This window comes from Sciurus vulgaris, assembly GCF_902686455.1.
Source record: "Sciurus vulgaris genome assembly, chromosome: 9".
Classification (NCBI taxonomy): Eukaryota; Metazoa; Chordata; class Mammalia; order Rodentia; family Sciuridae; genus Sciurus; species Sciurus vulgaris.
In genome coordinates, this window is record NC_136469.1 from 49807504 (window position 1) to 49835247 (window position 27744).

The following is a 27744-nucleotide window of genomic DNA, read 5'->3' on the forward strand; positions in this document are numbered from 1 at the left end:
TTTTTAAAATTTTATTTTGAGATATGATCTCACAAAATTGCCCAGGCTGGCCTTGAAATTGAGATCCTCTTGCCTCAGTCTCCCAAGTAGTTGGGATTAACAGGCACGCACCACCATGCCCAGCAATGTTATTTTTTTTTAATTTTTATTTTACAGACTACATTTTGATTCACTGTACACATATGGGGTACAACTTTTCATTTCTATGGTTGTACCCAATGTAGATTCACACCATTCATGTAATCATACATGTACATAGGGTAATAATGTCTGTCTCAGTCTACTATCTTTCCTTCTCCCACCCCCTCCCACCCCATTTTCCTCTACACCATCCAAATTTCTCCATTCTTCTCTTGCCCCCCCCACCACCCACCCCAGTTAAGTATCATCATCCACTTATTAGAGAAAACATTCGACCTTTGGTTTTTTGGGATTGGCTTATTTCATTTAGCATGATATTCTCCAACTCCATCCATTCACCAGCAAATGCCATAATTTTATTCTTCTTTATGGCTGAGTAATATTCCATTGTGTATATGTACCACAGTTTCTTTATCCATTCATCAGTTGAAGGGCATCTAGGTTGGTTCCACAATCTAGCTATTATGAATTGAGTAGCTATGAACATTGTTGTGGCTGTATCACAAGGAAATGCAAAATGAACAGGGTGATGCCTATTTATACCTTTACTCTACTGAAGTATTACTTTTAAAAAATTAAAAGTGTGTTATTATTCTACAGTTTTTAACTGTTAACTTTAAATGAATGAAAGTACAAAATTCAAGGATCAGAAACTTCCTTCCAAAATTAGAGGAGATACTAATTTTCTTTAATAAAAGGCCATATTTTGTGTGAAATTAACTCAATGAAAGGCAGCCATGAAAAATTATAGTTACATCGGCTGGGAGCAGGGGAAGGAAGAGCATGTGCTGCTAAAAGAAGAAACTGGAAGGCAAAAATGAACACTGCCTGGGGATGCGACTAGGTGTGAAAGCATTTGCCTAACATGTGTCAGGCCCTGGGTGTGATCCATAGCACCACAAAAATGAAAAAACAGCCACCTGAACTATATATGGACAAAGACTGGAATGGAACAAGAAAAATAATGCACTGATGTCTTCTGGCGGTAAAATCCTGGACTTTTAAAAAATGGTTACTCCCCCTTTTAAATGAAGTACAGGTATAGATGAAGAACATCCTGAAGAGGTAGTTGTTCCCCTGGGAGGACTTAGAAAGACGTTCAAAGGTGCCAAAAGGAGAAAGGGTCACCTGTAGTAGTGAGCCCCCCACAGCCCCAGGAGCAGCAGCAGGACCAGCACCACCACACAGACAGCCACCACGGTGATGTTCCGCTGCTGCCCGTGGCCAGCGTGGCGCAGTTCCCACCATCTCAGGTCTCGGTGCTGACATCGTTCCCCGACGAAGCCAACGACACAACTATGACAACACAAAAACAGAAATCATCAGAGACCCTGGTCAAAGGCATTCGACATCTTCAGACTCAATATCCAGCCATCTCTCAACCTCTGCATTTCCAGACTGATCTCTGTAGAGGCACATGGAAAATCCATCAGGGGTCAGCTGAAAGCACTATGGTTTATAAGTTAATGCCACACAGACTGCCCCTTTTAGTCTGCTTGCCCTGGGATTGACAGGAAATTATTTGCATACTGCCTCTATAAGGTATTGCAGAACATTGATTAAAGATCAATTTCTCTTTCCTGAGGAGCCACCTTTTAAAACCAACACAAAGCAATTCAGCCCTAAGAGCCAAGGGAGTTTGGGAAACAAATGTTTGGCTAGATTTCAATGAAAATAGGTCAAAGGAAAGATGAATTTGAAGCAAATTCCCTTGAAAGCAGGCTAAAAGGAAGAACACAAGTAGCCCCTGAACAGGAAGCACAACCTAAGGTGGGAAAGAAATTTTTTTCATTTTTTGTAAGTCACCACTGGATCACTGACACAAGAGAAAAGTTACAATGATGACACAAAAATTTACTCATTTTCTTAAAGAGTAAATACCTAATGGAGGGAAAAAAGGGACATTCACCCAAAAGAGCCCTACTATCTCATTAATAAAATTGTAACTAGAATTATCAGTGATCAATGTACAGTCAAACCTTCAAAGTAAATGAAACAATGCTGCCATCTAGTGAGAATGCTCATTTCCAGAAATGATTGGGATCTCAGGTAAACAACTGTTGTTATACTATTTGTAATAGGAGAATTAACTTTTAAAACATCCTATTACAAATTCCTCAAAGAACTGAAGGGATGAATACACAGATAACTTATATCAGCTCTTATGATGGGAAGCAGCAGCCTGGAAAAAAAAAAAAAAACAAAACACTGGATTAGCTCCAGAAGATCTGGATTCCATTCCTAGTTCTACCCCTAGCTTATTACAGGAACTTGGCAAGTCACTTTGAGAAGAAGAAGGGAAAACAACAGGCATTTGTTAAGCCTCTTGTGTGTCTGACATCATTGCTAGGCACTTCTACACATTTCCTTTTAGATGGCATCCCATTTTACAGATGCAGAAACTAAAGCTCAAATAATTAAGTAATCTGTACATGGCCACACAGAGAATGAATGGAAGGTTTAAGTCAAGTGACTCTCCAATGTCAAAGCCTATGTTCCATTACACCATGCTACTTAAAAAAAGGTTTTAAGTTTTCATTGTAAAGGCATAAAAAAAACCATTAGGTGATTCTAGGCTTTCCTGGGTCTATTTTAATTCTAGCCATCTTTGGTTGTAACTATTTACTATCAATGCCTATCAGCCACTTTTAAACTTTTCGATGTTAATGAACCATACCTCTGAGCCTCTCAGAGACTTGAGGGTCTTAAGGATGTTCATTACATGGCCAATAGCCCTGAAGAACTAAGACAGGTGAAATAGCAGAGTCTTTCTGTTTGACAAGGCCCAGAATAGTCCCCAGTTTATGAGGGAGGAGGAAACAAACCACTAATCCTTTAAACTCTTAATTGGTTCTTGTGCTAATCAACACAAGATTCTCTGGCCAATTAAGTTTGAATTTCTATGGTCAAATAATTTCAAGACATTCTAGATTAAATAAAGGTAAACAAGACTTGCTAATGTGTTGTGGTGTTCCACGAATCAAGAATTGAAGGTTGGAATCTGAAATGTTTCTCAAATAGATTTGGCCATACAATCCTGTTTTCAAGAAACATTTCACATACTGGTATGGGGGATGTTCATCTAAAGAAGACCTGCAGCAGGTGTTCGGTCAAAGTCAAACCAGAATGAAGGAGGACTTTCTCTGAGCTCAAGAGATTTGGGCCTCCTGAGACTCTCAAAGCCAGGAAGGCTCTGAGGAACTTGCATGGGTGCAGACACCTCCAGGGCTCACCTTCTCTGCATCACCCAGCACAGCTGGGGTTCCAGGTCTCTGAGGGGAACTTCCACTGCTTCCATGAAAAGAAGGAAGAGCTGGCCCCTTAGAAACCCTATAATAGAAACCTGCTCTGTGGCAAAAGATGCAGTGTTTCCAATAAAGCTAGACTGGCAAGCACTCCCTAGAGTTTTGTTATGGAATTAATAAAATATTAGGTGAGGCCAGCAGGGCAAAAGGAGGGAAGGGTTAAATATTTGATTAAATCACATTTTTACTAAATGTGCAGTTCAAAAGCAAATTTATGGTCCAGATTATTGTGTATATTGGTGATATTTTTTAATATTGCTTTTGATTAAAGATCCTTAAATGTGAGTGTTATCTAATTTGTCATTTTGTACAAACTGTAGCTTAAAACATTATTAGAGAAATATGATATTTTCATCATAATTTAATGATAGGAAGAAAAGCATTGTGCTGAAGGGTTCATCAATCATTTAATGAATTGACAGTATCTGATCCAAATGAAAATACTACACTAAATGCGATACAGCACACTTTTTTATCACTGTAATTATTTTTAAGACCTGATGTACCATGAAAGAAAACTTATAAGACCTAATGAACTAGGATATTTGTTTCTGTAATTTCATTATTTGAGGGGATAAGAAATCAAGAACAGGTAAAAATTGTTTGTTTCTTAATATTAAAGAACATTAATTTCAAGTATAATACTGTAAGTTATTGAGCTATCTTAGGTTTAAAACTACAGGAGTAAATATAAAAATGAAAGCAGAATTCCATTAGAATTGAGTCATTTTAAGTAATAGTCATGAACATTTTTCACGATTTTTGCCATGTTGACAAGATTCGTAATGTAAGGTCACACACTTAGTCACAGAATACAACTTCCTCCTTGAATAATTTAGACTATGTTTCTGTGTATTACTATTGATAAAAATCATAAATGTCTTTTATACTTGTAATATCTGTGCATGAGGATCAGAATATCTTATCACTCCTTCCTCAGACTCAGAGAAAATTATCAATGAGTCAGGAGTCTAAACACAGTAGATCTATTTATTTTTCTCTAGAAGTTCCCTCATATTGCCTGGAAAACATGAAATTAACTATAAGTAAGATTTGGTATAGAACTAGCTATTGTGAGCTTGGGTTTTAGTAAAGGCTCCACAAGAAGGTGTTCTGATTGAGCCCTGTGGGAGTGCTTCGTTGTTCTAGATCTAATTGTTTTCAGGGCAAGAGTCTGTCCTCTGTGAAACACGCATGGGCAAAAAGGGAGGACAGCGCTTACAGCCCTCAACAACTGTAACTAAATGATAAAAATGTAAAAATCGACCACTAGGGAGTGAAGAAAAATTTACTGTAGTTTTCAAAAGCAAAGGTTAGAAGTACAATGTGAACATGTACAATATTTTATTAAATCTAAAAACATTGTGGATGCTCTCCATTTATTTGACTGAGAATTAATCAAAGTTTTAAGAAATTCTTCACAAACCTATGTTTTTCAAGTAGAATGAGAAATTTAATTCCCAGACTATACCACCAATTATTTAAGTAAAAGGAAAACTACCAATTCCTTTCCTTTATATTTACTACTGTGACTGGGGGGAAGTGGTGATATAAATGCAAGGAAGGTGCCTTGAGGTGTGCACATGCACACACACAATCTATCTACGCATATTTCCCCAAGGAAAAATCTAATTATGAAAAAACTCCTTCATATAAATTCTACAAATTAGTTAAACATTATGGACTATGATTGCACCTTGGTGCTGTTACAAAGCGCTGGACTTACTTGCATGCATAGCTGTCTACTGCTTCGACATACATACATACTCCACCATGGAGGCAATACCCATCATGTGACTCAGGACAACCTGGGTAACTATTTTTGACCAAATGGTGGCCCTCTTCCCCAAGGGTGGGAGGTGGGGTAGAGTCTGGAAGAATCAGAGAAATCACTTTTATTTTTTGTGATTAAGGTTTTTCAAGTATCAACATCAGGAATTAGTTTCTGTGAACAATTTGTGATACAGTGCTTTTCAGTGACAGTAGAACTGTCAGGAGCAACAAGAGTTTCTCTTTCCCAAGTGGACCTTATGCCACTCACTATGAAACCAGTCCTGTTTCTTACTTGGAGGCAGGTAAGAGAATGACCAATCCTAAATCCCCAAATGAATTAAGTCACTGATCTCATATAAGAGCAAGTCTGTCATCCAGAAGCACACACTAACCAGAAACACAAACTGATCATGTGAAACAATAGCTAGCTTTAAGGTCTCAAAGAACAGCTGGTGTCTCTGTATGGCTTTAAAACTACCACACCAATATATAGTCCATTACCCCCCAAATGCTGGGAGTCTCAAAATTTTCTCCCATACGCTTTCTTCTAAAAGTGATTAAACTTTCAGGGGAACCCTCAGAGGCAAGACTGTAGCAACTTTGGCAGGAAGGAAATGTTACTATAGCAAAGGAATGCCAAAGTGGTAAAGTCTTTTTTATTGAATGGTTCACTACTCCTTAACCCATTAAATTCCTAGTTTTCAATTCTGCAAATGTTTCAATAAAATTGATATAGATGCTTTGAAATAGGTTGGAAATTATAATCTAGAGCTTGTATGTATTATATCAATTAATATTATAATTATATTCTTAATACTTTAACATAATTAATTATATATTATATACTATATTTAAGTTTTTGTAGGTGTTTCACGTCTGGGATGATGGGACAAAATGGATTAAAAGAAAAACCTCAGGATGTGTAGCTAACTATATAAAGAGCAGGTTTTCAATACCTTTAAGAAGAGCAAATTATCTGAGAAAAATAACACACTGAAAAACAGAGCCCAGGCAAGTGCAAAAATTTCTTTTCTTCTTTTTCTTTTCTTTTTTTTTTTTTTTTTATTTGTGGTACTGGGGATCGAACTCAGGGCCTTGTGCTTGCAAGGCAAGCGCTCTACCAGCTGAGCTACCTCCCCAGCCCCAAAAATTTCTTTTCTGATGATATTTTCTGTTTGCAGAGCTAAGAGACAAGCAGCTAGCAGTGACAGGAAGGACCCATCCTGGTTTCCAGGATCTAGGATGCTGATGTTAAGAAGATACTACTGGTATGGGGAGAAGGTTCAGGAAGCAAAAGTCAACTTTAATGAATGTTTAAAAAGAAAGTGAAGAGAGTTGGAATGCTAATTCTAGATCAAGAAATGATGACTTTTTAAAGTAGCACTTTAAAATCCTACAAAGTGATTATTTTCCCTATTCTCCCATCATTGCACCACTTCACTGAAATGCTGCCAGTGGCTCTCTCACTACAGCTGTGCTGTCCAACAAGGCAGCCATTGCAAATTAGGATTATTGAACTCCTGCAATACATCTGGCCTACACCAAAATGTGCCCTAAGTATAAAATACATGCCAAATTTGGAAGACTTCATACTAAAATTGAAAAGAATGTAAAATATCTCATTTTTATACTGATTTCATCTTAAAATGTTACTATTTGGACATATTAGAAAAAAATAAAATATAAAAATCCAGGCATACTTACAACCTGCCTTTCCCTGCAAAGTTTTTCCAGGAGCCCCAGGAATCAACATTACCAATCAGGAGATTAGTCACATAGTTAAAGAGAACCACCTGTGTACTCACCTATATTGAACTTCGAGTAATAAAAAAGGATTTATTCCAGATGCTATTAAATTAAGAAGGCCTGGACAATTTCAAATTCTCAAGCCCAGTATCAACATAAACAGTAAAGCCAGCTCTCCAGCCCGGTCGAACTGAATGATTTCTAGAATCTCTAATGCAAATATACTGCGGTACAGAATTTCCCTGAACCAAGTCATTCCCCTTCCATCTAGACCACCCACTAACAACCTACCAGGGCAAGAAAGTCCAGGTTCAGACACGCGGCCAGCACACATGCAGGTATAGCCTCCCTCTGTATTTGTACAGTTGGCATTCTCTCCACAGCTATGAACCCCCAGGTGGCATTCATCAATATCTGTCAGAAAAGTAGGAATGGGGAAGAACAGAGTGCAGAGGAAGGAAAGAGGGTTATGCAACTGGAAAGTCCAACATTTTAGAAGGTGAGTATATTCAACTTCCATTATGCTGCATGTTTTTGGAGCCCTATACATTTTTAAGGGTACCATTATGAATGTTGGGGACAAAGATGAACTGAATCCTTGGCTGCATACCCATTCCGGTGCTCTAGGCTCCTGACAGAGGGCTGGAAGGATTTTCCTCCTGCTTGGAAGGAAAGGAGACTTTCCCAAATGGAGACTGATAAACTACCTCCAAGCAAACATTTAGAAGTTAAGATCCCAAAATTCATATTTGATTTTTGTAAACAGACATCCAGACATTAACATAAATGTTATACTAAATATAACGTGTTTGTTTTAACATAAATATGAAAGCACCCTTTTCTCTCAACTACCCACCCCTGAACACACATACTTTTCTTTCTCAACTGCCACCACCCTAACATCCAGGTCTCTTTTTACTCTTAGTTTTACATTGCTACAACAGCCTCACTATATTTCTGCATCCCATGTCTCTTACAGGCCACTCTCAACAGCAGTGCCAGATTATCCTTCCTAGACCACAATAGTGATAAACCCATCACTGTGCCTCATCATTGAAATGCTGCCAGTGGCTCTCTGTTCCTACAACTGTGTTAATATAAAAGCCATTGCCACACAGAAGTATTGAGGTCCTAAAATGCACCTGGTCCACATACGTCTCCTGATTTAGAAGACACAGTACCAAAATAAAACATAAAAATCCATTTTTATGTTGATCACATATTAAGACATCAATATTTTAAATGAATTAGAATAAATGGTTAAAATGAATTCCAACTCTTTATTTTTTTCATGTGGTTACTACAAAAGTTAGTATGAAATTTGGCCCAGAGAAAATGCCAGTGACTGGTCCTTGGATTCTAACCTTGCACAAATGTAGCCCAATCCATCTGTTAGGGACTGAATGGTGTCTCCCCATAAATTCATATGTTGAAGCTTTAACTCCCAATGTACTGTATGTGGAGATAGGGTCTATAAAGAAGGAGGGAATTAAGGTTAAATGACATCAGAAGGGTGGGACCCTAATCCAATAGGACAGGTATCCTTAAAAGAAGGGAAAGAAGCATCAGAGCTGTCTTTCTTTCTGCACACCACAAAGGAAAACCTGATTGAGAACACAGCAAGAAGGTGGCCACATGCAAGCAGGAAAGATCCTTCACCAGAACCAACCAGCCAGCTTGTTCATCTGGGAATTTCAACCTTTGAAACTGAGAAAACAAATTTTTGTTGTAGCTGGGCACAGCGGCACACACCTGTAATCCCAGCAACTGGGGAGGCTGAGGTAGGAGGATCGTAAGTTCAAAGCCAGCCTTAGCGAAAGTGAAGCCTAAGCAACTCAGTGAGACCCTGACTAAATAAAATACAAAATAGTATTGGGGAAGTGACTCAATGGTCAAGTGCTCCCGAGTTCAATCCTTGGTAACCCCCACCCCACAAAAAAGAAATTCTGTTGTATCAGCTACACAGTCTATGATACTTTGTTATGGCAACACCACCTCATCCACCCACAAACCCATTATCTACTCCCCAATAAGACATATGATTTGTTTGTGCCTGAATATTCCCTGCCCCTTCACATTTTTGTTTAACTGATATTTACTCATTCCCCACAGTCCTTCTAAAATGATACTTCATCCATGAAAGAGTTCCCAGTACCTCAACTGTGAACTAGTATTTCTCCCAGTTCTAAACTTCTGTGGTTTTTATATCTCTTATGATGTGCAACACTCTTTACCACCTATCACAGCTATGTTTCTTGTAGATCATATTCTCCTTGAAAGAAAAGACTGGCTTCCTCATCCTGGCATTCCTCACAGTTCCTAGTTCTGTGCCTTTGTACCTAATAAGAACCAATACATTATTTACCACATATGTCACTGTCCTGAATGGTTCAAATTGACTCTTGTTTTCTAACTGGCTTCCTATGAAAGGTCAATGAACTATCAGCATGAGAGTGAGCTTTTCCAAAAAGCAAAAATAAAGATGTACCCTTGGCCATGAAACACAACTATTTCCAGTGCTAAGAATAATACTTTCATATAGCTTATGTGTCCAGCATGGCTGGAAGCAATATATCTACATATCTACATATAGGCTGAGAGAGAGAGAGAAGACAAGGACAGAGAAAGAACAGGAACAAGCCAAAGCTTTCATGGGGCCTGAAGACTCCATGCCAACCAGGCAGGTCAGGCCATGACATCCCATAGCACATTCTAGATGTGGGTTAGTAACAGAGTGAGAATCAAGAGTCAAATGAGTTTAAACACTTGAGTAAGGATACCTTCTTTTCAAAGAAAATTAAATATGAGGTCTGTTTGTCTAAATTATCTATGAGCCTGCTTAATTAGAATGGTGACATTTTCCTGACTGACAGCCAAATATGTGCTTAAAAGAGCATTTTCAAATGTCTGTGGACTCCACAGAACTAATCTGATAAAGGTTTGGTTTAAAACATCCAGATCCAGAAAATGGATAGCTATGATTGATATTTCTTTTTTAACAACATGTAGATGAACGCATGATTGTTTGAATTTCTTATCAGGGAATCTGGCATGAAAATATTTTTTATGTTTTTAGAAGAAGAGAAAGAAAACATTGGAAGAAAAATTTTAAAACCCTATGAAACCTCAGATAACCATTGCAGCAGGCACAGGTCCCTTTAGACAGGTCTCCACTTGTTCAAGATGCTATGCCACTGACACCTGGAAAGGTGGAAGACATCCACTAAGTGAACTCCCAACCTGACAGGCCTCACCCAGACCTTGACAGAGGATGGAGATTACAAAAGAGATTTCAATCATTCTTATGTCTATCTAAATGTCAGTGGCTTGAGTCCCCTGTCTATTAAACAAGAAACACCCAATGAGCCCTTTTAGGGAACCACACCTCCTTTTCTTTGCAGTAATTTCCAACAATTCTGCATCACATCTGCAGTTCACCACATTCCAGATGCCAAATTCACTGACAAAGAAATGTCCAACTCCCCCATGATGGCTCAAGGCATGGAGTGCTGATGAGACACTGATGTCACTCAAACCCCAGAGAAAGAACTGAAAAGCAGAGAGGTAAGTAGCCTCCCAGTGTCAGGAGCTTGATGCTGACTAGTGCAGCTATAGCACAAGGGTACTAAAGTGACTATTTAACAAGGACTGAAATAAGTCAGAACAGGTCATATGACTCCTAGTCTTGATGTGTGTCACCCCAATTACATCCTGTCTCTTCTTAGCCCACCACACCCATAAAGTCTTGTGATTCTCCAAGGCTTGCCTCCACCCTGCTGCACCAACTGCTTTCTTACCAAGACAGTGAATTCCATTTCCTTGGTAACCTTGGGAGCACCCACAGACATAGCTGCCTTCTGTATTGATGCACTTGGAGGAGGTAGGAGGACAAACTGTGATACCCATCTCACATTCATCTACATCTGTGGGCAAAATTGTGCACTAGTTAAATATTTAGGCAATCCTGGTATAAATGGTAAGAGTAGGAGAGAAAAAACATACTCACATTTTATCATTCAGCTGTTAACAGATAGACCATTTGCAAATATAATGCAAAGCCTGAACTTGTGAATTAATTTCTCCAGAGTTCCCACCTGTCCAAATAGCTAAGTATGTATAAGTAAACCACTTCATGCCACAATTTCAGAACATAAGGACTGATGTTTTTTTCAGTAACCACTAACATAATTTTGATGCTATTGACATAAAATATTAACCTATCCGTGACAATCTATCTGATTAAAATTTAGGCTAAACTTCTGTGAGGAGAAAAAAGTTCTGTTTTCATTGGAACTGGTGAATTTGTAAATTTGACTTGAATTAGATCCATGCTTCTGAAGCTAATTATAAATTCTTCCTCTCAATGTCAACTGCATTTACTATACAATTTTAACATAAACTCATTATGTTAGCAATTATATGTAAGTATATTTATATGTTCCATATTTTCTATGTATGACATTCATATTTTTAGATTAACATTGAATTACTATTTAAACCTGTGATTACATAACTCCTTCTGAAGATTTTGAGTCATTAAGAGCAAAAAGAATGTTTCTAGTTTACAAATTTTAAGTATGTGTATTTAGCCTTTGCTCTTACCAGAACATAGTTTTCCATCCCAGACAAACCCTTCCAAACACTGACAGGTGGCATTCTCTCCCTCTGAAACACACTGGGCATGCCTGCCACATCCCATGGGGGAACAGTCATCTTGATCTGCAAACAGCAAGAAACCCAGGCAATTATTTCCAGACCTTAGAGGAAAAAAATGGACTTTAATGTTCTGGATTCTTCAGAACATTCCAACACTTTCTTCCCTAAGTTCTGGAACAGGCTAACCTCCAAATAGAAACAGTCTGTTGACCTATAATCTATATCTACAGTACAGTATCCATAAGCCATATGTTTCTGTTAACATACTCTCAACAAAATTTAGTCTAAAAGAATTATTTGGTGTTCAAAGAGTCTTGTGGGAACTTGTTTATATTTTTTAAAAGAATTTGCGAGTTCAAACTATAAAATTGCTAGAAATAAAAAGACTCAAATTTCAAAAGGTTTATTATTTAAAAATTCTCAACCACTGTGACATATAAAGGTATTCAATCTATCATCTCCCTTAAAGATACACAGTAGATCTGTTCATCAACACAGTAAAGAGATTAAATCATAGAAAGATTTATTGTCAATTTACTAATATCATGTCTTGCATATAATAAAATATGTATGTCACAGGTTGTGTTTATTATCAAGATTTATGCAGTGACTTGCAAACCTCCAGGCACTTTTATGAAGTTATGAGCCATACAAGTTAAATGCTGTAAATGGATCATTTCGTTTCATATTCCATTGACGTGTAAATGCCCCCAGGGGACAGTTACATACTGAGCCATAAACACAAGTAAGTTTTTCTTTGTTTTTTTGCTTTACCTGCTTATGTATATAATCATTCTCCAAATGCTACCCACCATCCCCTTGTTTGGAGCTGGAGGATCTGACATGCTACAGTAGGACATAAACTATCATCTGCTTATTCCCTGGTAAGTTTGCTCATCTGAGTACAAAAGAGATAAAAGAAGCTCCTCCTGTCCCTAATTCAAAGTTAAATGATCTGTGCAGGATTTGGGTACTATGTGATTGCAGGCACTGGGTAATTCCATTTGATTTTCTTAGGTACTTGAGCTAAAAGATTTCTCTTATGGGAACACATGCTTTCATGCTTGCTTAGTCATCTCTGGTCACTCATGACTCTTAGGATGGGTAAGTTCAGGTTAAATGAATTAACCATTTGATTCAGCAGATATGTGGAAGACTAGTTCCCAAATCATAAGGCTGCTCAGAGCACAGAGTGTACAGTATTCAATTATCCAAGACATTTAAAATCTCTTCAGAATTATCCTAAATTAGAATATGATTCAGGGTTTATTTGGTAACTTGCAAACCTCAAGTCAGTTTTGCATAATGAAAAGAAATGGATATGCAGCTGTAGAAGAGAGAAACTAGGGTCAAAATTCTTTCTGTTGAAAACTAGTTCTGGACAGAATGCCTACATTCACCTTCTGCTCTAAAATATAGGTGGTGGTTTCAGATAGGTCTTTTTATTGTAAGGACCAGAATAAAAAGTGATTTTTAAAACCAAAATCCTCTGAGAATTTAAAAATATTATACATAGTTAAACAAAGATGGCAAACATGGAGGCTATCATAACAACCTGACAAAGAATTAGCTTTATCAGGGCTTAGGGCATAGCTCAGTGGTAGAGCAAGGTCTTGGATTTGAGTCCTAGCACAACCAAAAAAAAAAAAAGTCTATCTTCATTACAGTAGAGGAGAATCTGGGGCCTGTTAGTAAAAATAAAATTCATTCAAAAATACCTACTATGACCCAGATATTAATGAATGTCAAATATATAGTGATAAAAAATTTAGACAGACTAAGTATGGAAGGAGCATTACAAGTTTGAGGACAGCCTCAGCAACTTAGGGAGACCTTATCTCAAAATAAATAGGAAGGGCTGGGGATGTAGCTCAGTGGTAGTGTCCTGGGATTCAATCCCCCGTACCATTGTTTAAAATAAAAAAAAAAAAAAAAGAAATACAAACAAGGACTCTGCTCTCTTGCATAATTATTGAAGCATAAATATGATCAAGAACTATACTATGCTCTAAGAGCTATAACAGGCAACCCACACCTGTTCAAGGACCAGGAAGGCTTTCTGAGCAAGAGAATATTAATACCAAGACAATGTAGGTAGGACTTAGAGGATTTAAAAACAGCGCTCTGGGCCCAGAAAACAAGGCCAGTGTAACTGAAGAGGTCCTAGAATACCAAGAACAAAGGGCTGGTGACTGAGGGCAGCTGAACAGGGCTTGATGGGCCTAGATTTTGTTCCTGGATTCTCAGGCTTGAATACAAGGCCCAACACCTGGAGTTTTCAAAAAGAAATTTTTTCAGTTATAAATAGATACTTTGTTGACATGAAATGTCACTGTAAAACATAAATAAGACCTTTAGCTTAACCTAGATGGAACTAAAACTTCACAGACTAGGACAAAACAGAACACAATCCAGGTATGGAAAGATTAGGTCTTTTTTACCAAAATAATCAATTTGTTTGTTCTGCACTAGGTAGAGTATAGTCTCCAGGTATGGAGCCAAATACAGATTATATATTTGTGCACAGATCTTTTGTCTCTTAGTCACTCCCCCATTCCCACCATATGCCTAATCTACTGTCATTTATCTTTGTGTCCCTCAAACATAAATCTTTCAAATTATGTTCTATGAACTTCTCTCTAGAAGACTTCTCTCTAGAAGTCATCCCTAGTGACTTTGAAAAGGTTATCTCTCCTGCTAATATTAATTGATATGGTTTTATTCTATTATATTGCTTATCTCTATGTCAGACTGTGACCCTGCAAACTAGGAACTTTATTTATATTTGGTATAGTGTATGCACAATAAATTGTTAAATAAATAATATTCCTAATGTGACAAAGTTTTATAGTAATTCTTATTTTGGCATGAATTAACAATTTGGTCAAGTCACTAATTAATATAACTAATTAATATAACTGATCTCAGTTTTGCATCTTTAAAAAGATGAATTGTAATAAGAATCAAAGTAGATAATATATTTAAAGTATATGGCAAATGCCAAAGCTCCATACAAATTTTAGTTATTATTATTACTAAAAGTATTATCTCTTTATATTTCATCAAAAACCACACCAATAAGGTATGGGGCATGAGGTCCTCAGAGCCCTTTATATCTATGAAGTAGTTTCCAGACCAAAGAAGTCAGGGAAGTCCTTCCTTAAATGTCCTAATGTAGAGTTTTCAAACTTTTATTTTAAGGCATAGATATTTAAGGCACAAATTATTTGGCATTTTGATGATAAATATGTAAAATAGAAATAATTCTAACATTTTCTGTTTATGTACTTTCCTTAGCAATTGAAGCAACCAACTTATGATTGCTCATCAATTGCTATAACTTCATGCTAGTGGAAGAACAGCTAGATAGACCAAATACCAACAATACTAGGTATGGATAAGGCCACAATTAAATCTATTCTGTTCCAATTTTCACCTTTGTTTCCAAGTTATATTTCCCCAAAAAACATTCAGTGCAAAAACTCTCAAAATGTTCAGTTCATGTCCAGTCTAATGTAGAGCTGGAGAGGTCATTCAGAGGAGGACTTGAGTCCAAAGTTTGACTTCATTAGTCTTGTGTAGATTTAGCCAATGTTAAGCAAGAGATAAGTCAGAGTTTCTCATTGATAGAATGGAAATGTCATTATAATAGAACCCATTATTCATACCTGACACCATGATTTCAACCACTAGTGTGTGCTGAGATTCTGTGATGTTATCTTCCGAAGCTCTAGTCCTAGAGAAGGCATCCAGTGGTGTTACCTGATTACTCAGATCAGCTTCACCACCTGTTGAAGGCCAACAGATACAATTTATTTAGTTTTTCTCTTTGAGGGAATGTTTTCTTTAATTTACTATCATGGCTGTTCCTTGTTTACAAGTTCAGACTCATTCTTATTTTTTATTTTTATTTTTTTGTACTGGGGATTAAACTCAGGGGCACTCAACCACTGAGCCCCAGCCCTAGCCCTTTTTTGTACTCTATTTAGAGACAGGGTCTCACTGAGTTGCTTAGGGCCTTGCCAAGTTGCTGAGGCTGACTTTGAACTCACAATCCTCCTGCCAGACTCATTATTAAAGTAAGAGCATTCAGTAGGAAATGTTTAGGTTTGGTGGCTTAGAAAACCTCACCCACTATCCCACCCTCCCAGTTTCCTTCAGTGCCTTTGGTGGTTTGGTGTGGGCAGGGAGCCAGTGGAGAAGACAGACAGGACTCTTTTAGGTATTGGCTAAAAACAAGAGTAAAACAACAAAATTCTTATAAATATAATCAGTGTACAACTAAAGACCAACATAACTAAGGGCAAATTAGAGAGATGATCTCCCTGACTCGACTTCCATAGTCACTCCTTTCTCCTTTAGCCTGCTTTCATGTTTATATTAACCTGATTTTAAAATGTGAAAGGGCATAAAAAAGTCAAAATTGAATACGGTCATGGGATCCACATATCCACCCCCTACCCAAAGGGCAGAAATGGATTCTCTAAGATAGCAGTTCTCCACAGGCCACTGGGGTCCCACTGCTTGGAATCCATAAAGTCAAAACTGTTTTTATAATAATTCTAGGATGTCGTTTGCCTCTTTTCACTGTGTTCATTCTGGTGCTGATATGGCAAAAACCTAAATTAAGGCAATGACATCAAACTCCATCAGAAGTATTCTTCACTAACATGCCCTTTAAAAATTCCTGCTAGTCAGAGGGCTGATGGAGAAGGATTGCAAGTTCGAGACCAACCTCAGAAATTTACTAAGATTCTATCTCAAAAAATAAAAAGGGTTGGAGATGTAACTCAGTGGCAAAGTACACCTGGGTTCAACATTGGCATCACACACACACACACACACACACACACACAATAAAGCTTCACAAGAAGCTCATGATGAAGCAATCAGAATTGTTAATTTTTAAAACTCTTGACCATTGACTACATAACCTTTTAATATTCTGTGTAATAAAATGGGAAATACACATAAAATGCTTCCAGTGCCTAACGAAGTTACTGCTATTACCTAGAGGCAAAGCTCATAAACAGCTTTTTAGTTGTGAGCTTAAATTGTCCTCTTTTCTTCATTGAACATGATATTTGTTTTTACTATTTCAGTTGTTGATGGACCTTTATTTTATTTATTTTTATATATATATATATTTATTTATTTTATTTATTTATTCTCAGTGGTACTGAGAATCAAACCCAGTGCCTCCCACATGCTAGTAAGCACTCTATCACTAAGTTACAACCCCAGCCCTGAACATGGCATTTTTATTGAAGATGACTGACAAGCAAACTGTGCTATTAAGACCTGGTTATCTGGCAAGCATTTTCTCAAAAATGAATGAAGTGAACCTGTCACTTCAAAGAAAACAACTGGCAGTACTTGTTGCCAATGTCAGATTGCACATTCCAGCTAAGCTTCAAGAAACTACTGCCCTGTTTAGTTCTGGAGCAGTATTAAAAGAACAATATCCATTGATGTGGCTGTGTCACTGTAGTATGCTTATTTTGAGTCTCTTGGGTATAAACCCAGGAGTGGGATAACTGAGTCAAATGGTGGTTCCATTCCAAGTTTTCTGAGGAATCTCCACACTGCTTTCCATAATGGTTGCCCCATTTTGCAGTCCCACAAGCAATGTTTGACAACATTTATTGTTGCTTGTATTCTTGATAATTGTCACTTAGAGTAGTTTTGATTTGCATTTCTCTAATTGCTAGAGATGTTGAACATTTTTACATATATTTGTTAATCAGTTGTATATCTTCTGTGAAGTGCCTGTTTAGTTCCTTAGCCCATTTATTGATGGGGTTATTTGTTTATTTGGTGTTAAGTTTTTTGAGTTCTTTATATATCCAATATCCAAAAAGGCATTTCCGAAGGCTATTGAAAAACACTACTTTTCTCCACTACATGCCTCTGTGAGGCCAGCTGTTCTTCACAGTCTTCAACCAAAACAACACAGTAGATTTAACTTAGCTATGAGAATCCACCTGTCTTCTATCAAGTGAGACTTCAAAGATATAAATGTAAAATGATGCCAATCTTTTCACTATAAAATTTTGCTCTGGAAAGTATGTTTATTTAATTGTTGTTATAAAAAAGTACTATATAAGAGATTTATTGCTATAATTTTAATAAAGATGTAAAAATTGTTTTCACTTTTAATATCACAAATATTAAAAGATATAATTCATATAAACAAAAAACTATTTGGGATTCTCAATATTTTTAAGTGTGTAAAGGGATTCTGAGACTAAGAGGTATGAAACTGTTGTCTTAAGGCAACAAAATAAGAAAAAATTCTGAAAATCCAAAATATTTAGCTCTGGTCCATGGATAGATAAATTTATTTATTTATCGTCAATCTGTCACTAAGTTATATTTATACTGTGCCTTCCAGATACATATGAATTCTCTAAAAATTAATATAATTTAAATTATCTTTGGTATATTTTTGGTAGAAAGATATAAAGAGATTACTCCAATATGCCTAGATTGGGCATCACTGAAGGGAGTCAGGTAAGTTACATACCATAATAGGTTTACTCTTCCTTCTTCTTTCTCAAAATCATATTTAGTTTGTAAAAAAGTGGGTCACTGGGGCATGGTGGTACACACCGATAACCTCAGCAGCTCAGGAGGCTGAGACAGGAAAATCTCAAGTTTGAGACCAGCCTTGGAAACTTAGTAAGATCCTGTCTCAAATTTTTTTAAAAAATGAAAAGATCTGGGGATATAGCTCAGTGGTTCAATTCCCAGTCCACCAAAAGATACATAACAAAATAAACAAACAAACAACAACAAAAAAAAAACAGTAGGTGTTAAGCCTTCTCAGGGCAGATTTCCCACACTTTTTAAATATTTTGAAGTTACTTTTTATAAAGGACTTTGCTTTTCCAAATGAAGATCTGTCATGTGATAAGGAGATTGTATATTACTACCTCTAAAATTGAGAACATAAAACTTCTAAACACAACGTCTCTAAACATTTTTGTGAGATGATAAAAATGCTGTAGACCAGTCCCAAAATGGCTGTAGTTCAGCTCCCTCATTGAGGTTTCTGGCAGGCTGTTTTCAGTGTACAGTCAACGTCATAAACACGTAGGGACTCAAGGTCATAAATATTTGTGAGCATGTGCCCACTGATATAAACTGTTGGCAGTATGCCTTCTTTGTCTGGTCTGCATATTAAAAAAAAGGCCTGTGAAAATGGTTTGGGGGTCAAATGGAACTGACTGGGGGCTCAAGATGGAGCTGGGGGCTGACTGGGGGATACTGCCACCTCTGAATAAAGCATGTCTACTAGCCCGACTGCGCCTTGTATCTTCTTCCACCTGCTAAATCCTGAATTTGTTTCCCAGATTCTGAATCTGAGCCTCTGCCCAACAAATGCTGGCTTTTATTTCCCAACCTGTGCCCACTCCACTATAAATAGGGAAGTTGTGGGGTGGGGAGGGGAGGGCATTTGGAGCTTAAGATTTTCACAGTGAAAAGATTTTTAAATTGAATTTAGTTGTAATAAGGAACCCAAAACTCACCAGTGGTGGTTGGACCCAAACACACTCTTAGCATTCCTAAAAATGGGAGTTTTAGTAATACAAAATATTAAAAATCAGCAAAAGCAGCAGACGGATGTACAGCTATATTCCTGAGCTCAGGTAACAAAATTTAACTACGTAATCTACTATATTACCTGCCAATATCTGATGACCCTTCAGAGCCAGACATCTTTTCCCATCTGGGGATTTCTTGTAACCTTCACGACAAGAGCACTGAGCAGTTCCAAACCTCTCTTGGCAAATATGTTCACAGCCCCCATTCCGATGTAAGCAGGGATCTGCACCTAGTGGAGAAGAGGTGAATTCACAGATGAGTTTGTAAAGGATGTTACTGATGCAAATCACAGTCCACCTCTTTTAGGGAGAGCACCTCAATGTATCAATGGAGAGGGAATGTCAAGAGCTGTTTCAGAAGTTCCCAAAAGGAGCCACTGCTTCTAAGGTAAGCTCAGAATGCTATGACCTTGTGAGTATTTATTGAGTACAGCTAGTACTTTTGTTCAAAAAGTTTTTTAGTCAGATGTGATTCTTATTTCCTGACTCATAATCTAGTCACACTGACAAAAGACAATTCAGAAAGAACTACAGTAGGAAGCTAGATGCCTCTTGCATTTGCTTACTCCTGGCCAACACTCACTCACTGGCATGTCAGGGGTGGGGAAAAATCCAAGTGTCAATGGAACCTTCCACTGCAAGCATCTAAAATGCCTGTCCTTGGTGCTTTTCACCTTAGGGTCTTTGAAATTAGCAAGTAAAAACTCTTTGGGAAAAGATGAGGTTGGTGAGATAAAGCTCAAATTACCAACACTACCAAATTAGGGATAAAGTTTAAATTACCAAACTCCAAACTGTCTTAATTAAAATGAAGTCCAAATCTTAGAAAATCTTATTATTTATGCAGATTAGTGAAAAATGCAAAGTCCCCTCCATCCCCACTATTGGCTATCAATTAGAATAGTTACAGATCGCAGCCAAGGAAAGACTGCATAACATCTCCAGTGTACCTGGTTTTGCCAATGGATGAACCACAACCAGTGAGGAGGGCTTCAGCATGCTGCCTCGGAGACATACCCTATTTTTGCCAGTCCTCTTGTTCACCCTTATTATCGATGGCATAGCCCAATCCGAGAACCACACGTGATCCTCAAACACAGCTATAGCAAATGGGTGACCTGGAAGCAAATCAAAATCCATCAAATACACCTTCATGATCTTTTCAATGAATATTTACAAGAGGACAAATCTTGAAATCTACCTGATTCTTACATTAAATCAGTTCTTTACTATAGTTGCTCAGCAAGGAGAACCCCCATGGTAAGGGAACCTCATCTTAGAATGGGAGCCTGGTGGTATGAGGTTCTAAAAAAAACCATTATCACCCAGATTAGGAGAGTATGAGAAAGGGGGCCGATTGTCTTAAAGGAGCCTAGAAGAAAAGAGGCCAAGGCAGGAATGTTTGGTACTGAGCACAGCTGACACTATTTACAAACTTAAGTTATTTTGCTGCTCTTTGCCTTAGGTTCTGAGTCTTTTGAATGCCTTTAATATGCAGTAGTGCAAACTCACAGGTTGTTGTAAGAATTTTTAAAATTTTGAGGTAACTGAGTGTTTCTTCAAATTCCCATTTCCACCAACATACCTCCCTGAGTTGGTCCCACTACCTTCTTTCCTCTTTCTCTTCTTACCTAATATTAGTCAGTGGCTGTGTTCCTGATTATCATCCTTCCTGCCTTCTCTAGGGCCTTGTTCCATCAACAATTACCCCCACCTCCTACATAGTCACTCTTTACCGCACTAGCTTCTTTCCTTCAGTCTACCCATATCCTCTCTGACTTAATTTCTTCACTTACCTGACCCCTCTGTTTTGTTTTGTTTTTTTTTTTTTTCTCTTTCCTTCCTTCCCTAAAGGAAGTTTTTTGAAAACTGCTGCCTCCATTTTCATGGCTCCTATTGACTCTCGTGGACTACCTCAAGCCCTCCTCGAGCAAACCCCCTCCCCATACCATTGAAACTGCTTTCACAAGGGATCCAAATACAAGAAAAGTGCTGGAATGTTTTCGCAAACAATCTTAAGCAATTAAACACTGAAGTTAAAAAGACCCAAGTTTGGAAGCTTTAATCATATCTATTCATGCCTATTCTCCTGGGCCAATCTTTTTGTGAATGAGCAATAGATTTGCTAGATGAGAATAATTGTCTCCCTCTATTAGTAGCACATTCAAATGATTTGTCTGGGAACAGCGAGTCCAATCATCATTGTTGGCCAAGATGTTTAAGATTCACTTCAGTTTCTAGCCCTTTGTCCCAAATTACCATAAATACAGCAAAGAAATTTTGTTTCATAGCTATAGTTTTTTTTTTTGTTTGTTTTTGTTTGTTTTTGTTATTTACACCAGGGATTGAACCCAGAGCACTTAGAATCCTGCCAAAATGCTGACGCTGACTTTGAATTTGTGATCTTCCTGCCTCAGTCTCTCAAGCTGCTGGGATTACAGGTGTGTGCCACCACGCCAGATGCTATAGTTCTTTTTATTGTGGCAAAAATGACTTACACAAAATTTACCATCTTAACCATTTCTAAGTGTACAGTTCAGCTGTGTTAAGTACATCAACATATTGCTGTGGAAACAATCTTCACAACTTTTTCATCTTGTAAAGGTGGAACTTTACACAGATTAAACAACTCTTCATTTCCTTCTCCTTACTAACCCCTGGCAAATACTTTTCCACTTTCTGTTTGTATGAATTCAACTACCCTAAATACCTCAAATAAGTGGAACTGTATACAGTATTTCTCTTTGGGGGACTGGCCCATTTCACTTAGCATGATGTCCTTAAGGCATGTCCGTCCATGTTGACACACATATTAGTGTTTCAACAAATACCCCATAGCAGAGAAAATTCCCCTTATCTTTTTATCAAAGATCCATAATTAATTGATTTTTAAAATTTAGAATGAATTCATTCAATCTTTATGTTAAAAATTCTGAACTGACTGTTGAGAAGCCACCACATAAATACCAGTAGATGGCATTGTAATGATGGAAACAGTTATTTAGATAATCTAATATAAAATTATTTGATAATTGCCTTCAATAGAAAATTGCATTAGTCATAGATCACAATAGTAATTCAAATTACTCACAAAATATCTGCTGCTTTTTGATCTAGAATATGATGTTTTTACATTCTAATCAGGAAATTTCAAGTCCCTTTCTACTCTCTATGTCAAAGCTATGGTTTTATATTTACTTGGGGAATATTTTAAAAATATGTATATCTCCCCAACCAGATTCCATGACTTCACAGAAATCCTATTTGTTTTACTCACCCCTGAATCTCCACCTTCTATGACAATTTAATAAATATCTGTTAAGTACATGGGTGAGTAAAACTTAAAATTGTAAACAAGTTTATCATTTACTATGAGGTATGTATTTATTTTCTTTTAAATCTTAGAAATATATAAAATTAAAAAAACATTTTAATTTGTTCTAATTAGTTATACATGATAGTAGAATGTATTTATGCATTTTGATAAATCATTCATAGAGTATAATGTCTCATTTTTGTCATTGTACATATTGTAGGAAATTTAAATCATAATTATCTTACCCTATGTCATGTATAACAGAGATCTAAAACTTGATTGCCTCTAAAACTAAAGAAAATGAGCAAAATAAATTTTTATACAGATTTTTAGTTTGTTAGTTTCCTAAGTGAGAGAGACCATGTTTTTCATCTTTCCAGTTTCTAAATCTCCAAAACATCTTTAATACTTTCCTGTCTCTCATCCTCTATATCCTACCTATTATCAGATCCTCTCAGTTTTTTATCCACAATGATTTTAATACGCTAATCCTCCTTTCCAATTTTAAATGACAATGTTCTAGCTCAGGCCTTCATTAACTGTTGCCTGGACAACTACTATAGCCTCCTGGTTTTTTTTCCTCTAAATTCCAGTCCAACCCCTTACACTTATCTAAGTGGACATCCTTGAGATGCCAATCTTGTCTACGTCTCCTGCTCAAGAACATTCAAAGATTCCCTAGTAAGTTCAGAATTAAGTTCAGTTGCCATATCCCAGCATTTATAACATATAAAGCCCAATTTTTGCCTTTTGTCACCATCTATTTACTACATGACCCAGTTTAAAAACTGTCTTTGAAAATTCCCTGAATCAAAATGAATCTTACACTGCTTATGTAGTTTCGTAGACATTTATACTTCTGTTTTAAAGGCTACAGTGTTTTAAAGATATTTATGACAATACATGATACCCCATACAAAATGTGAAAATACAACAGTGGACAAAACTATATTCATTAATATTTGCACATTATCAATTTATATTCATCAATGCCTGAAAATGATATTATCACTGCTGTGAAATGAAATTTTCTAAAACACAAGAAAGGATAATAGATGAATGAAGTTTTTATTCCCAAGCAAGTTCAGAGAAACGGAATAAATATTATCATACTGATTTTGAGAAATCTTGAAAAAGAGAAATGACCACACAACACTACTTTTTACCCAACATTCCAATGTTAAAGTGATCGTCATAGCTCATAATTACCTAGAGAAGTCTCTCTATTCCTTTCTCACTATGTGGTTAAGTGTGTGTGTGTGTGTGTGTGTGTGTGTGTGTGTGTGTGTAAACATGCTTTCTACTGAACATTCAATCAAGATGAAGAAATCATCCATTCAAAGCCTCACCTACATCATTCTGGGCAAGTCTTTGGCGTTTGGAACCATCCAGACCGGACATTTCAATCACAGACTGCTTGGCATCGCACCAGTACAATGTGTCCATTAAGTAGTCAATGGTGATTCCACTGGGCTCTACCAGATCAGAGCTGACTATCACCAGCCGACCAGAGCCTTGAAGGGAAGAACTTTCAATTCGTGGATTAATACCCATATCAGTCCAGAACAATCTCCTTTAATCAAGAAAGCATACAATAAATAAAATCTGCTTGAAAAGATTCTTCTACTTTCTTATCAATAAAAATGACTTTAGAATATACTAGAGTGGTATACTGAGGAATGCAGAGAGAATATAACATGGCATGTTGAACAAATAATTTTCAGAAGCAAAACAATTATCTGGTCTATGTAAAGCATCTTGGACAAGAAATACTGAATTACAGATCAGATCATTATATTAAAAAAGGAATTAGTTTAAAAATTATCACCAATTCAAAGTGTGCTTGAATAAATACTTTGAAATTACTGTAAATACAATGACTCTTGCTAGCCTGTTTTCTGTTATGCAATTATAAAACTATAACATAAAGGGAAGAGCATATTTATCTGCTTTCTAGTTTTACAACGCACTGTTTACTCAGCTAATTTTAAGTTCCATAATCAGGTGCTGGACGCCACTTTTTTTAGTCAATATGGTTCAATATCTACTTATTGGACTGTTTAGAGTTCATTACATTCTCACTGCTTTAATTTGGCTGACTCCAAATCAAGTATCAATTCCTACCAGTATATTATCTCCCATGGACCACTGTAAAATTTCCATCATAAATAAAACTAGGTTGGTTTTTGTCTTTGCTTTTTAATAACTAGGAAGGAATTCTTTACTCTCCTTAATTCTCTAATACCCAAGCCAAAATGTGATACTAATTCATAAAAAAGCATAAAATCTTTTAAACTTTCATAATTTATATTTACTCTCCTCTAAATCTAGGAATGGCCTATCATGTGAAATCATCTTATTGCTATTCTAAATAGAATTCATAAGTCACACAATCCAAATTCTTTTCTGCTCAACAAATAACCATGTAGATTTTTAAAGAAAGTAAACTAATGAACTGAAGTCTAATTGGTTAACAAAGTACAGCCCACTTTTCAAGAAGAAATTGAATTTGCTTAAAATAAAAGGGCATGTCAACAAAATTACTACATTAGAACAGAAGATCAAAAGACAGGAGATCAAAAAAAATGAGGACTACCTGCTAGCCACATCATTTCTGAAGATTTATAAATCTCATGGATTTCCTTGGCTTCTAATTCTACTGACCACCTGAAGTCTTAAGACAGATTCTGGACCCTGGCATAACAAACATGAAATGTCATGTGACCTGTGCAGAAAGGTGCATTATTTTCTCAAATACCTACTTAGCCACTGGATGAACAGCAATTCCTCGGGGCTGAGATATGTTCTCCTTAAGGATTATTTGACGATGTTTTCCATTTAAATCACTCCCTTCAATGAAAGATTTCCTAAAATGTACATAATACAAAAGGGTTTGTTTTCAACTTGACTTTTCAAACAAAAGTTCCCTGCTCCTGATGTGCAAAGATAGGTGTCCTAAACTACATTTCTTCCTCTCTCTTTCTCTCTCTCTCTCTCTCTCTCACACACACACACACAAACACAAACTTAGCACCAAGAAGCTCACAAATTCTATTGTTTTAAAACATATTCTTAATTAATATCCCAATATTTATACAAGGGAATTAAAATACACAGTGACAGGATAAGTATAAGGGCATTTTCCAAGACAAGAGCACACCCAGTTTCCAGGGTATGAGTTGTTCATCAAGAATCCCAAGATTAGATTTCATCTTACGGTAGTTTCTGTTGTCCCCAGAAAATGAGTAAACACATTTACCTTCTTGGCTCTTTTTTACAAGACAAATGACTTTAAGAATAAGAATTCCTTAATACTAAATAATAGCATTGCCAGTGAAATTACCAATTAGTTCCCTTCCTAGGTGTAAGATGTTAATTTGAATATGCCTTTTCCTAGGCTAGTAAAGACTATAACCATCCCTCTTTGGTTCCCATTTGGCAAAGAGTTACTATGTAATCCAATATCACAGGATTAGAATCTCAGTTATTTAAATACAATTTCTAACTAATGTCAAGGTTTTCAAACTATAAACCTCTCATTTGCAGACAAATTAAAGGTTGTCTTTTAGCAGCTGCCTTTAGAGGGGTGAGGGCTTAAGAAGGACTAGTTATTACTGAAGTCAACAAAGTAGGGACTTTGAGGTCTGATTCTCCAGGATATGGAGGTTTCTATCTCCTGAAGGCATTACCTCTGCAATAGGAACCATTGTGCTATTAATCAAACACTGTTAAAATTAGAGGTGCCTTGCAAATATGGGGAAAGATCAGAAGACCTTGCATCCTTAGAAGACCTTAGAGTGGTTGACATCTGTTATCCTGATCAACGTTTACTCTTAGAAGAACAACTATGTATGAGCTCTATTATTATGCATAGCTGATATTTAAAATATCTATTAAGGAGTTAAACAAGGAGGATGCTGTTATTATGATTTATAATTTTTATAACTGATGTCAATTTGTTACATAACTCTGGGTGAAGCACATTTTAAATCAATTCTGATTGGAGGAGGCAGTACATCTCTGATTATTTTGTGATGCTGGGAATTGAACCATGGGCTGAGCACATGTTAAACACAAGCTCTACCACTGAACTATACTCTGAGCCCATCTCTTTGATTATTAACAGGATAAGCTTTGGAGATGGTCATCCTTGAATCCCAATTTCATATATACTACTTATGTGCTGCTTGACCTTGGGAAAGTTATTTTACCTCTTTGACTATTGATTTCATTAACTTTTAAATTGGAGGTGAGAAAACTTACCTCTTTGAGATTTAATAGTATCATAGATATAAGGCTTTTAGTCTGGTATCTAGTACACTGCAGTTATTCAATAAATAAACACACAAATAATAAAGTAATAAAGGTGTGGTTAAGTTAACAAATGAAAAGTGAATGAGTAAAAAATAAACTCACCCTGAAAACAGAAGGGCCATTTTATCCATGACTTCACACCACACCATACATGTGGTTGTTTTTTAGAACTGGTTTCCCATCAGTTATACAGACCAAATGAGATTATCTAGGACATAGGAAACCTACACTCAAGCATATAAACCCATTCCCTGGGACTTTCCCAGCTTGGAACTGCTGTGTTCACAGAGGTGAAACATAGCTACAGAGGTGCCAGATGTCCAGAAAGGCTACCATTTCACTTCATGGCATTCAGTTAGTTTGACAAAATATCTTAGAACACACAGCATCCTTCATATTATCCTGTGAGGGACTCTGGTTTAAGGTTTATCTGCCACCATAAGGGATGCAACCCTTCTTATTGACTCATCTCCTACCCCACCCTGTTCTGTTCCCAGGCTCACACAGAGGAGCACCGAGAGTTGGGTACCTAGAGAACAGAAATACCCCAACTTCACTCTGGTTCTATGGTTACCCACCGAAAGGAAAGCAGACCATCCCTCTGATCCGCTGAACATTCCTCAAAACTCCATAAGTCCCACTTCATAGTGACTCAACAGGAGCCAGCAAGTAAATTCTAATCCATATTTGTCACTTGAATGCTAGGTACCTTGGAATAATTCAGACTTTCTGAGCTTTTTCACCTGTATAATGAAGGCGCGTGGACTAGCTGATTTCCGAAACCCCTTCCAGCAATTCCTTGGGGAGTATACACCCTTCACTAGGCAATAATTTATGCATGGCCTTGACATTTTTTGCACTGATACTTAATCCAGTATTTGATTAA

The 27744-nt window shown here is 36.9% G+C and overlaps 1 protein-coding gene across 2 annotated transcripts in view; it reads right to left on the reverse strand.

The window, feature by feature from the left end:
- The window catches only part of EGF (epidermal growth factor), a 103040-nt gene that overhangs the window by 7767 nt on the left and 67529 nt on the right, over positions 1–27744 (reverse strand). For both annotated transcript variants that reach the window (XM_079153563.1, XM_079153564.1), the window contains exons 12-21: positions 25307–25411; positions 23894–24117; positions 20179–20346; positions 19309–19458; positions 15290–15409; positions 11568–11684; positions 10763–10888; positions 7257–7379; positions 5173–5317; positions 1270–1437 (exon numbers count right to left, since the gene is read on the reverse strand). In XM_079153563.1, the coding sequence (XP_079009689.1) occupies positions 1270–1437; positions 5173–5317; positions 7257–7379; positions 10763–10888; positions 11568–11684; positions 15290–15409; positions 19309–19458; positions 20179–20346; positions 23894–24117; positions 25307–25411 (1446 nt within the window). The remainder of the gene's footprint in view (positions 1–1269; positions 1438–5172; positions 5318–7256; positions 7380–10762; positions 10889–11567; positions 11685–15289; positions 15410–19308; positions 19459–20178; positions 20347–23893; positions 24118–25306; positions 25412–27744) is intronic.